Source organism: Mastomys coucha, unplaced genomic scaffold (assembly GCF_008632895.1).
Source record: "Mastomys coucha isolate ucsf_1 unplaced genomic scaffold, UCSF_Mcou_1 pScaffold20, whole genome shotgun sequence".
In the NCBI taxonomy this organism is placed as follows: Eukaryota; Metazoa; Chordata; class Mammalia; order Rodentia; family Muridae; genus Mastomys; species Mastomys coucha.
The window spans coordinates 81,262,688-81,275,860 of record NW_022196903.1 but is presented as its reverse complement, the minus strand read 5'-3'; the positions used below and the strand labels follow the sequence as shown (position 1 = coordinate 81,275,860).

At 46.9% G+C, this 13,173-nt stretch overlaps 1 protein-coding gene across 7 annotated transcripts in view; it reads left to right on the top strand.

Moving 5' to 3' along the window:
- Window positions 1-13,173, top strand: part of Kiaa1257 (KIAA1257 ortholog) — a 61,727-nt gene that overhangs the window by 16,638 nt on the left and 31,916 nt on the right. For all 7 annotated transcript variants that reach the window (XR_004122155.1, XM_031382470.1, XM_031382471.1 and 4 more), the window contains 4 exons: window positions 1,621-1,764; window positions 2,898-2,970; window positions 4,060-4,181; window positions 9,624-9,773. Coding sequence is in view for 6 of the 7 variants with exons in the window: in XM_031382470.1 (XP_031238330.1) it covers window positions 1,621-1,764; window positions 2,898-2,970; window positions 4,060-4,181; window positions 9,624-9,773 (489 nt within the window). In the remaining variant the exon portion in view is untranslated. The remainder of the gene's footprint in view (window positions 1-1,620; window positions 1,765-2,897; window positions 2,971-4,059; window positions 4,182-9,623; window positions 9,774-13,173) is intronic.

Sequence of the window (13,173 nt, the reverse complement as noted above, 5' to 3'; positions counted from 1 at the left end):
CTTCTGCCCTTCCTCAACTGTCTTACAACACTTCTGATCTTCTAGGCAGCTCTCTTTAAATTGGGCTGACCCCTCTATCTCATACACCTCAGAACTAACAGGTCCAACTATAGACTGAGGATTTGTTCTAAACAGTCGAATTGAAACATTTCTTCCCTTAAAGATACAATGTTGGTTCTGTTCTCTCTGCCCTCAGCACTCCTCCTGGTAAAAGGCCATCCATTTAAGGAACATGGGTGAGGGGAACACAGCCTTGACCATTTCCTTCCAATCTTTGAGGGTGAGAACCTGGTGGGCAAAGCCCTCAAGGATGGTCTCTACCCAGGATGAATGAGGGCCATCCTCTGCCACTGCTTTCTTTAGTTCCCTAAGGTCTTGGGCTTCCTAGGGATACCAAGCTGCTGCAGGGTTAACATTAACCAGAAACAGGTGGCTAGTATCTCCCAAGCTGAATTCACCCCACCCCCACCCCCAGGGCTGCGTGCTGAAGGCAGCTCTTCCACGGCCTTACAATAGCACTGATCTTCCAAACAGCTCCTAACAAGCTTCCACACAGGTCTTAACAGCTCTTGAAGAGTCAGAAAAATTGAGTTTGATAATAACAGCTCTGGGAGAGCCAGAAAAATTGAATATGAAACACCCATGGTTATTTTTGTTACTTTTTTTTTCTTTTTTTAATTTTTCTTTTACTTTCAGTTCGCTACTCTGTGAAACTTTATCGCTCCTTCCCGGAGACTTTATTTTATTGTCTCTACTCCCGAGATCCTTATAGCCTCTACTTCTGAGGTCCTTATTGCCTCTACTTCTGAGGTCCTTATTGTCTCTACTTCCGAGGTCCTTATCATCCCACTTACCTGGGAACTTACCAGCCGGCTTACCCTGACTGCAATAGGTTCTGAGTCTCAAGAGGTTTTTCCTTTCCCATCTGTCCAGGCCTCCAACTGTTACTTTTCTTTTACTTTCTCCCAGTCCAGGCCTCCAACTGTTGCTGAGGTTTTTCTTTTCTTTTTCCCCATGTGGGCCACCAGTTGTTGTGTCCTCCTCATCCAGCAGATGCAACTACATGAGCTCTTCCTTTGCAGTTTATTTCAGGAAACTTTTAACAATGCTTCTCCCTCCTGCTCCATCCTGCCTGCTTCTCCTCCTGCTCTAATCTTATGCCTTCTGTTGCTCCTGTGTCTCTGGAGCCTTTACTTAAGCTCCGCCTCCTGGCCCACCCTCAGCTGTTGAGTACTCCCAAGCTTAGCCAATCCCAATGGGCCATGTAGCAAAAGCAGATAGATCACCAGATGTAGAAGCAACCAATGGCAACAAGCTTAGCCAAATAAGGGCTTTGTTTACGAGGCCGCTCACTCCTCTCAGGGCTCGGCTCTCCACAGAGAGCAGCTCCTTCCTTGCAGAGATGCAGAGACCCAGTGGCATGGCACATACAGGTGCTTAAGGCAAGGTGAAATACAAGCACCTGGCCCTAGCAGGTGTGTGACCATGTGTCCTAGTACTTGGTGGCAATGTCCTTGATCATCTTCTCATCTTCTGCTGTATGTCCCTGGGAGCTGTCAGAGGACTGGGTGCGGCAGGTGTTCACTAGGCATATTTGACTGATCCATTTTCTCATTCCAGAGGAAGTGAAACATTTGGTTTTGAATCAGAAAAGGTTGTCTATAATTACCAATGGTAAAAACAACACTGTCTCCGAAGAATTGAAAGAGGAGAATCCACCAGGTGACCAAGAAAAGGCAGAAAAATACTCAAAGTCTCCACAAGGTGAGGAGTGAGGGCTGTAGACACCTGAGCTCAGCACTGTGTCAGGAGACCAGCTCAGTATGCATCCCCCAGCATCCTATGCCCATCTGCCCATCACTCCTGTGCCCCTGGGCAGCTTGGATTTTTCTTCCTCTCCCTGCCCTGTCCTCTCCTGTCTTCTTCTCTTCCCCCTTCTTTTTCATCCTTCTCCCCTTTTTGAGCCAGAGTCTCCTTAAGTAGGCTTAGCTGGCCTAGAACTCACTATGAAGGCCAGTTGGCCAGGCTGGCCTGGCCTTGAGTTTGAAGTAACCCTCTTGCCTTAGCCTCCTAAATGTTGGAATTTCAACTGTGAGCCAGTATGCGGTGGATATTTAATGGATATTTGTTTCATAACTTAAAACACACACACACACACACATACACACTCACACACACATACATACTCACACACACTCACACACACACACACACACACACACACACACATACCACAACACAACATTTTTGAGCTCTGGAAGTTAATTTTAAAAGAGAACCCAGCCTCTGTAGAAAAGCTTCCGACAGTGAGAAAGTCATCACTAAATGCAGTTAAGGAGACATTTTGATTATCCTGTGACATCAAATTTCTCTTTTTTGTTTTAGGACTCATTTTGCTTTTATTCTTAACATGTGGGTTTACCAGAGATACACACAGTGTTTCTGTCTTCTGAGAGGGTTTGTGTGTCATCACAAGCATCTCCCGTGTCCTTAAGAGCTGTCTGTAAGCTTTGTTGGTGGTGGCTATGTGGTACTGTGTAGTACTTTATCTGTCTAGTAGGACTGTAATTTAATTTGGGTAATTGTTCCTGACGCTTGAGAACTTGAGACTCCTGCAGTGCTTTCAACATTCTACAACACATCCACAAGTAGGACTGAAGCAGACGCTTACATATAGAAGACCCTCCTCCTCCTTGGCCGGTAGGGTTCTGCTGGCCTTCATTTGCCCAATACTTGGAATGAATCCGGTGTGTATGTTTCATTCACAAGCGAGCCCTTCTTTCTGAACAATGCTGCTGTGTTAGGCCTTTGCCGGCAGATGTGTCACTGAAATGGGCAGGGACATCATTTGCTTTGAGCTAGCAGACTCTTGCTAACATTTGGTTCTCACCAAGCAGAGCCCGAAACCCTTTCTAAGAACGCCGAGGAGTGTGAGAAGTTACTGAAGATGGAGGAATCTCCTTCATTAAGGTAAGGGCTAGCTGCTTACGTGGTGTGGCATCAGAGTAAGGCTTCCTCCTCCCTGGCCCCGCTCTGAGTCTTGGGACACTTTTTTGCTGGTCTTGGTTAAGGTGGAGCTGAGACAACCAAGGAGAAAGGAAAGATCAGGGAAGGAAAGGGAGGTGGTGCTCTGGGGTGCACCAGGCTCCTGCTTTCTGCAGGGCACACGAGGCACCCGCTCTCTGCAGGAAGTGCTCGATACCTCCACTGACCCACAAACCTTTAGGTGGTTTGACTATCAGGCTCTACTGAAGGCGCAAGGTGATGAGTGCTTTCAGTGAGTTTCACAAAGTCAGAAAGCTGGAATTAGGGGGCAGCCAGGATTCCAGCCCACAGCCTCAGTTTGTGGAGACTTGGTAAGGGCTTCCAGAAAGTCAAGGCTCTGGAACTCAGATCGCCAGGTTGGTTCTGGAGAAGCAGGGGTGGAGAATGGAAACACAGCTATGGGTCTTGGGTGGGTTGGGTTGAGGAGAGCCAAGAGCCCATGCTGTTTGTTTCCTCTTAGCTCAGGCTTCTAACCTCAGGCCATTCCTGCCTAATCCTCTCCAGTGTACATGGACATGCCTAGCTAACAATTTTGACTTTTACATATTGTTTTTAATTGAATTTGCACTTTAATTTGAGAAATTTGACCTGAATGTGCCATTACCCACCTCCCACGATCACGGCCTATCTTTTTTACTTAGCAGACATCCTTCTTTATAGACTTAAGTAGAGATGATATTCACCTCCTGGAAATGCTGTGGATAAGTTTTGTGGGTTCTTAGGTGATTCATTGTTTTAGCTACTTTAGCGATATTTTTTTTCATGTGAACTATTGGGTTTGAACCTTGATTGTGCAAGTGTGGCCCACTGTTTCACTATCCCTGGAGAGACTGGCAGATTTAAGGACTCTCAGGCTGCTCCAGGCTCCTGAGGCATAATCCACCTCTGGCAAAAGCCCTCGGCCCTTCCCATGCATATGGTTGTAAGAAGGACAGATGGACCAGTGAGTAGATTCTCAAGATATGACACCTGTATGTTTTCTCCTTACTGTCCTTCTCTGTGAGGATTTTCTAGACGAACCACTGCAAAGACACCCATTTCTCTGGCTGGAGCAACCATAATGGAGATCAAGGAACTAATCGAGAAACCATCACTGAGCAGTTTAACAAACATGCTAGAGAAACAAAAGTCTCAATGTGAGTCAAGATGGGGGTTGTGCTTTTATAACGTAACTGGACTTGAAAAGTTATGAAATATTTAAATTTAAGGCATGTCAATAAGATTGTTTAGTATTGGATTAAATGAGATACTATGCGGTGCTTTATACATTTTCACTTGTCCATCGACCCACCCACCTACTCATCCATTCAGCTATCCAGTTTTCCGTCTGTCCATCTGCCCACCTATCTGTCCATCCATTCAATTTTGTTCCGTCCTATTCCACCAGTGGTTTTGGATTCCTGTCCCATGAGTTGCATAAATGCAGACATGAACATGTCTACTCACTAAAGATCAACTTTCCAGCGAGAGGCTGTAACTCTGCGGTAGTGCTGTGTTAGGGTAGGTTCAGGTTGTTGGGGTTATGGAAAGACTCTCCATGACAAAGGGTGGTATGCATCGTGCGGAGATGAAGGGCACAGCATCGCATGCCATAGGACTGTCTCAAAGCATGACATCTTAGCCTGCAGAGCAACAAGAATCATCAGAAGCCACTTTTGGGGGATATTTTTGTGTACTTTGTAAAGATGGTTGTTTTTATTATTCAAATGTTGATTTCTTTGCAGGCAGAGAGTTGAGAGCAGACTGGACTTTGGTATTGTTATTCATATGGCTGTGTCATATCTTATAAGCATTCCCCCCATCACCTTATGGTTGGTTTAATAAAGAGCTAAGTGGTCAATAGCTGAGGCAGGAGAGTAAAGGTGGGACTTCCGGGGAGAGGCAGTCAGGCGCTGGAGGATTTGCCAGCCAGACACTGAGGAAGCTGGATGTATGAGACTGAAACTGAGGAGAGGTAACAAGCCATGTGGTAAAAACAGAGATTAGTGTAAATGGGTTAATTTAAGTTAGATAGGAGCAAGTAAGCTAAGGCATAAAGCTTCAAAAATTAATAAAAGGTCTCTCATTATTTGGGAGCTGGCACCTTAGAGACTGTCTGGTTATACTCGTCCTGGTTGAGATTGAGATTTCCTTCCTTCCTTCCTTCTTTCTTTCCTCCCTTCCTTCCTTCCTTCTTCCTTCCTCCTCCCTCCCTTTCTTCCTCCTTCTCTTCCTCTTCCTCCTCCTCCTCTTCCTTCTCCCCTCCTCCTCCTCCTCCTCCTCCTCCTCCTCCTCCTCTTCCTCTTCCTCCTCTTCCTCCTCCTCCTCCTCCTCCTCCTTCTCCCTCTTCTTCTTCTCCTCTTCTTCCACCTCCTCTTCCTCCTTTCTTGTCATCAACTTCACACAGGCTAGAGTCATCTATGAAGAGGAACCTCAACTCAACTGGGAAAGTGCTTCCATCAGCTTGCCTGTAGGCAAGTCTGTATGGCATTTGCTTGATTACTGATCTATGTGGGAGGGCCCAGCCCATGGAGGGTGGTGCCACCCCTGGGCTGGCAGTCCTGCATTGTATAAGAAACCAGGCTGAGCTAGCCAGGAAAGCAAGCATTCCTGCATGACCTTTGCTCATGGCTCCAGGTTTTTGCTAGCAGGGATCTTGCTTTGGCGTCCCCTGATGATGGGCTGTGACCTGTGAGCCAAATAACTCCTTTCCTCCCTAAGCTGCTCTTGGTCATGGTGCTTCATTGCAGTAATAGAAGTCGAAGACACCAGCCAGTCTTATCTTCTCCTTCTTAGCTTGGATCTTCTCACTGGTGACAAGCAGTGGGTATCAAAGCAGTGGGTACCTAGTAAGAGGTGAAGTTTCCCAGGACAGGCTGCCTCACCTTAGTCCTGCTGCTTCTGCTGCTGCTGCTTCACTTGCCAATCATCTGTTGGTCCTGAGGATGCAGAGAAAGGACTGAGTCTAGCTCCTGCCCGGGTGCTAGAGGCACAACAGCATAAGGCTCTCTCCTACTTTGGAAACTCCGAGGCATGGTCCCCACATTCACATTTGGAAACCTATTTAAGTCTGCCAGAAGGTTTTTGTTTCTAGAAAATGTGTTTTTAGCATTTTAGTGAGGGTTTCCAATCATTTATTTTGAAAGAGACAGAAAATTAACAGAAAATATAACAACTATGTGGCCACAATTTAGGATTTAATATTTTACCACATTTTCCCACTTCTTGTTTTTTTCCTTTGTGTGTGTATGTGTGCACATATGTGTGTGCATGCATAAGCATATGGTTCTATGAATGGCACAGTGTACATTTGAAGGTCAGAAGACCACCCTGGATGTTGGCCCTTGCCCTCCACTTTGTCTGAGACAGGGTCTCTCTTTTTCTTTGTGGCTCCATATACCAGGCTGCGTGACTTCTGGGGATTCTCCTGTATTTGCTTGCCATCTCACCCTGGGAGCATTGAAACAATACCTATGTGCTACTGTGCCTGGCTTTACTGTGTCAGTTCTGTAGATCTGAACTCAGGTCCTCATGCATGTGGGGCAGTCTGTCACCCAAAAAGCCATCTCCCTAGCCCCTCTTTCCCCCCCTTTTCAAGGAACAAAAGATAACAGATACAGTAGAAGTGCTCATGCTGTTCTGTTCTCTGAGGGACACACCTTTCTTGCTTTCTTCCTCCAACGCATTAGTTCTCCCGTGTTCAAATAACATACTGGTTTTTATTCCTGTGACATGTGGAGATTGCACAATGCCTCCCTGCACCTTCAGCTTGCTCTTTGAGCTCAACTTCATTTCTGAGGTTGACTCATGTCCACATATGCAAGGACATATAGCTTTATTCAGTTTGCATAGCACTCTATCAGACCACTGTTCTTCATCCCAACCCGTAAGAGAACACATGAATTCCCCTATGGCTTCCTGCCCCTGACACTATTGCAGTGAATACTGTGTTCCCATTGCTTGGAGGACTCGTGAGTAAGACAGTTGCCTGCAGCTGGTTTGGGTTGTTCTTGTGTAAGTTGGGCTCTAATCAACTCCCCAGTGATGGGCATTGAGAGTTTCAATCCCCTTGGCTTCCAGTGAGGCTGTACAGCATTGCAGAGGCTACTGTATCCCAGCTGTACAGGATCTGCTTCACACCGGCTGCTAACTATGGATGCCAGTGGTAGACGGGCCCCCAGAGAGGGGCATGGCATCCTTGTTTTCCCCTGAAGTGTCCTGCTTTGTATAACATTTCACTGCCGCTTCCTAGTTCATACTCTGCTCACACCTGAGAATGCACCTCCTCGGATGACTCCAGCCCAAGCACAGGCGGTCTGTTTGGTGGTTTTGAGGTCTCTTCTGGAGTTCATTTCAAAGACGGGATATGGTTGGGATAGCCCTGCAATTCCATTTGCTTAAAAGAGTCATTCTGCAGCTTGCCAAAAGTCCCTGCTTTCCTGCTGTTTTGAAATGTCACCTCTGGCTCTAATCAACTCTCCATGTGTACCTGACCGTGGACTTTGTGGCCATTCCACTGGCATCCATGCTCCTCAAGCAAGCAGCTCCATGCTGTTCCCTGGGATCAAGGCAAGCATCTTTCCTCCCTCCCTCCGTCTCTTCCTTCCTCCCTTCCTTCCTCCCTCCCTCCCTTCCTCCCTTCCTTTCTCCCTCCCTTCCTCCCTTCCTCCCTTCCTGCCTTCCTTCCTCCCTCCCTCCCTTCCTCTCTCCCTTCCTTCCTCCCTCCCTTCCTTCCTCTCTTCCTTCCTCCCTTCCTCCCTCCCTCCCTTCCTTCCTTCCTTTCTTCCTTCCTTTCTCTACTTCCCTTTCTCTTCCTTCCTTCCTTCCTTCCTTCCTTCCTTCCTTCCTTCCTTCCTTTTTTTCTTTCTCTCTCTCTTTCTTTCAAAAGTGAGGTCTCATTATGTAGCTATCGCAGGATTTTCCTGTCCAATTACGTTAATTCAGAGAAGGTCTGTGATTGGGTAGGGAAAAGGAAGGCAGAGCTAAGAGTTGCAGGGGGGGGGGAGGAGAGAAAGAGAGAGAGAGAGAGAGAGAGAGAGAGAGAGAGAGAGAGAGAGAGAGATATCAGAGGAGGGGAAAGAACCAGAATGAAGGCTGATGTGGTGTTATCAAAAGGTTAGAATAATTGGGTTAAAGTTTTATCGTTATCAATTGGCTCTGAAATTATTGTATCGGCATCTTGTAAATTGTGATTTTATTGATACATAAATCTAACTGGTTAACTATAAGCTTAAGAGTCTTGATTTTACCGGGGGAATTAGGTCTTGAGATGGCTAACCAGGGGTGCATGGGGCTATGCAAGTGAGAGGAACTTGCATCGCCCCCCTCCCATCCTAGAAATGGCCCAGCAGGAGTCCGGTGGCCTAGCAGGGCCGGAGAGTTGGCAGGCCAAGAGACTGAGCAAGTGAGATCACCTGGCATGGAGGTGGGGGGTGATGGTGGGTGGTAGTGGTGGTGTGTGTAGCTCCAGAGAGTTGGCAGCAGTGGCGGCAGGAGCACGAGAGTGTGGCCTGACCACGCGGAGTATTGGCAAGTCCATTTTAAAAAATTTCCCACAACATGTAGCCCCGGCTAGCCTTGAGTTCCCTGCTGTGAATCTATCTGTCTCTACCTCTTGAGTGCTAGGGTTAAAGGTGTGCACCATATAAGGTATGTTGTGTTAAAAAGACCCGTCCTGCACTACCCTCCCCCTGTAGGAAGGTAGAACGGGGCTTGGACGGGGCTCAGCCCCATAACCCAACCTCAGCGCTGCTCTGTGACTGAGTGACTTAAGCAGTTGGAACACAGTGCAGTGTCATCTTCATGGTGACTTAAGTCTCAAAGGGGTTAGGACACCTCCACCATACTTACAGCTGACAGTCACTTGCACCCAAGCCTAGTTAACTCTCTGGTAGTTAGGAAGAGACAGCAGTGCAAAAGATAACCCTAGTGTAGAAAGAATCTCTTGTACTGTATGGAACAATCATCTGTCAGTAAAAATACTGTTGGTCAGGAAACAAGGAAGTGGAGGTTCCAGTACAGAGAGAGGATTCTGGTGGATTGTCAGGTACAGGAAAGAGGATTTGGCCCCAGACACAGAGGAAGACAGTCACATGTAACTGAGGACCAGGTAACCAGCCTTGTGGCAGAACTTAGAATAGAGAAACAATGGTTAAGTTATGAGCTACTAAAGAAATGATTCAACGCATTTGCCCAAGGGATTTGTAACTATATTTAAGCCTCAGAGTCAGCCACGAGGAGAGGGTCAGGAAGATGCCAGGGGAAAACATCTGGAGCAGAGAGAGCCAGATCAATACTAATATGCAAGTATCTTGGGGATTTTGGCTGGGAGGTAGCCAGAATAGTTTAGAGGATTAGAATAGATTAATAACTGCCTGGTTATTGTACTGTAAAGCTTACTAGATAAATCTGTAGTCTCTGTTTCATTTATTAGGGAGCTAGCCAGGATAAACAAGAAACTTCTACTTATAAAATTGCTTCTAGCACCCAGCTTTCTAGGGGTTTCCAGAACCTTCCTGATTGAGATAGCATAAGTAAGTGCACATATCAAAGTGCGGTGATTCCTTTCTTAACATGTAGTATTTCATTTGGTTCTAAAGTTAAAGGGAAAGATACAGAAGTGAAGAAGAAAAGCTCCAAGAAAGTGAAGAAGTACCAGACAGAAGAGGAAGGGGACCAGAAGCAGGAACCTGCCACCTGGAAGCAGAGCGTCTTCTCCATCCAGCTTCCCATCATGCCACTCCTTGCTGGTAGCTACCCTGTTCTTAGAATGCTCAAGAGACACTTGTGACTACTGAGATCTTGCATCTTGCTCTGTCCTTATTTCATCCTCACTGTCACCTCAAGAATGTCTCAATGTACAGAGAAGGAAATGCAGGCCCAGGGAGGCTAGCTACCCTGCAAGATCACACAGCTCACAAGTGTAGCACCAGAATTTGACTCAGAAGTTCAAGGAAGCCTGTGAGAACGTAACTGTCAGTTTTGTTTGGTAACTAAGGAGCTGCCTTCTTGTGACTGTTCTCTTGTGGGTTCTCATCGAAGCATCTAGGAAAGGGGACAGAGGGATGCAATGTATATGGACCATTGTGACACATTCTGTCATGTCCTGTCTTCTCATGAGAGGATTGTGTTCGTTGACGCAATGAGCAGGTGGCAGGCAGGGGTTTTTAAATCACCACTATTGTTTTACAGGGAGGAAAAACTATGTTAGGTAACTTACCCAGGGCTTACAGGTCAGTAGTGGAGCAAGGATGAGATGGTTTTGACTTGTAAGAGTTTCCATGTTTGTTTTATAAATTATGCTTCTACCTCCTGGCAAACGATGAATAGATGTTTATCGGATTCAAATACTTTGATGCAATTTAAAGATACATTTTAGGTTTAGATTAAATTATGTCATTAAAAATAAAGAGTAATGGAAAAACAATATATTATTTTTCCTATTTAGAGAAAATAATTTCAAATACTTTCCAAACCCCTTTCTGGCTTTTCACGCTCGTGTGTGCCCTCCACTGGCTATTGTGTAGAGTTGCAGGCTCCATTCTGAGATGGCACCAACCTACACAGCTGTCAAGTCAAAAGTGTCACGGGAGACAATGTGTATAATCTGCTCAGGGCAGGATCTTGTCAACAGAGGGACTCTGAGTGGCTGGCAGGGAGGTGATAAGCTGGGCCACTGGGAGGGAAGATATTGGATGCTGGTGGTTTGCGGAAAGTGGAGCTGAACTCCCAACCCTTATAGCTACTGTAGGTTGCCCGGCAGGCTCTCTCATAGCTACTGTAGGTTGCTGGGCAGACTCTCTGCCGGGCAGAACCAGGCGAGAGAGGGAGAGAACCCCGTCCAGCCGAGCCTCTCTCTCGGGGCTGAGTGGGCTCCGATCTCCTGCCTCCGGAGAATAACCTCCCAGCTGGGAGTCTGTCCAAGTAGGAACTCGTTTTATTGTATCAATCTTTTCTTTATAAAGGGCTGAGAGAGGAGGCGAAGTTTTCTGCTGAGGTGAGATGACGTAGGGGGAGGGGAAAGTTGATGAAGGGTATGGGGTGACTAACAGAACCAACAGTTACAGTTACTCTACGTCAGCAGGAGCTAGGCAAAGGCAGGCTTAAGCAGGTTGTGCTGAGTCACTCCAATAAGGAACTGACTGAGACAGTTTACAAAACTCAAGCCAGGCTCAGGTTTGTCCTCAAGGTCCAAACCAGGGCCAAATAGAGCCCAACAGTAGGTGGCAGTCAGCTAGAATGGCCTTGACTCAGGGCCGGCTGCCTTCACCGTAAAATCGCAGCCTGAGATTATCCATTCCAAAATATGCACCATTTTGTTTGGTAAAAGTCTTCTATTTCATACTGTCATAGGAGACATTAGTTGGTTTGTATCCCAAGTAGGGCCTTTGAAGATCCCAAGCTTAGGAGTGAACTCTTGCACTGAAGGAGGGGGTCATGTGTGGAAGGCTGGGGTGAGTGAGCAGCCAGGGCAGGCTGCAGGCTCCACAGTGTAAGGGTTCAGAGACCTTGGGTGATCACTAAACACCAGCAGCTCAGTCTCTCTTCTGTAAAGTGAAAAATGAGAGCTGTTCTGTAGAGTGTGTCCAGGATCAAGGGACAGTGACATTTGTTTGTGCAGGCACTCAGAGAAGCTCACCTCTCCTTCCTTCACATAGCACCAAGCTTTTCTTCTGGGAAATTGTGTCTCATGGGAGCAGATGACTTGGTGAGGGTGGACCGGGGCGGGGGGCATTTTTGGTCATCACAACTGAGAACAGGGTGGTACTGACACCCAGCAGGATGCTGCTACATCTTGTCATGCACACAGCACAGGAGGGGAAGTAGAGTGCATGCCACGGGTGTTGGTCATGTTCTCTGTGAATACCTGCTTAATGGCCACAGTTAGAGAGGCGCCTCCCCGTGAGCTCCAGGTGCCTATGTGGACATCAGTTGCCATCACTGGTGTTTCATTTTGACTTAGCTATCAACTGCTGCGTGACCACTGGTGTTGCCTGCAGTGAAGGCCAGGCTCCATGCCTGCCAGCTCACAGCCACACAGCCACTAAGCACCTGAAGTGTGGCCAGTATGGAGAAGGAACTGCCTGTAAGTTTTACTAAACTTTCCAACAGCCTCACATGGACAGTGGATACCACTGTGGTGGCTCAGGTCTAGAACAGTGGCTGTAGTAACCCGCGCCCCCCCACCCCCCGGGCGGAAGCCACACATTGGACCAATTACCTCTGTGCGGATGGTTCCTGTGCAGCAATACTTTTTACTGTACTCATAGTGATTCATAAAATATATACCTTGCCTTCAGATGGTCAAGATAAAGTGATAAAAATTCAGTCCTCTTAGGGACCTGCTTAGACCTTGGTTGGAGATATTGGCATTTGACATTCCACCTGTGAGCATTTCCCAGTTTTTCCAGTTCTGAGGATGGATCCCGTGACTTGGGTATACTAGGCAAGTCCCTTGTTACTGAGCTCCAGCTCCTCCCAGTCTTGTTGACTGTACTTCTTTCTCCTGGGCCGACTCTGCACCCACTCTGACACTTTCCTTGGCAGGTATCCCACGACTTTGGCATCTCCAACGTCTTAGGGTCTTTAACGCAATCCAGGCTTCACCCTCACAGCTTCATGCAGGGGCTTCTTTGGGCCTCCATACAGGGACACCTCTGACACACAGCTGACCTCAATGGCTTTCCATAGCTGGGGAGGGAGATTGTACAGCCCTTTTCTTGTGTGCTTGACTCTAAAGCTAGCATCAGGCATCTGAAGCTGCTAAGTTCTGCTGCTTGATGAAGCTGGATCCTGGCCTAGTCCTTCAGTTACATTTGTATCAGCTTTCTGTTGTTGATGGGTTCCTTCCCTACTTAAATTTTCTTTAATTCCTTTTCTCAAACTGGGAGCTTAGCTGAGTGATTTGCCTTGAGGCTGCCACTTCCTTTATTCTATTTAGCAGTAGGCTTCTTCACAGCTTTTTATTTCCTTGAACTTTGTTTCATTACATTTCCTAGTTCTCCTTTCCTCTTCAAACTGTGCCTGTTGTATTTCTCCTTGATCCTTTTGTTTCTTTTCATTGTAAATCTTCATTAAGTAATCACAAAACACAGTCAACACAGGCTGTCTTGAAATCTCCTCTCCCAAAGCCATTAATCAAAAGTTCTT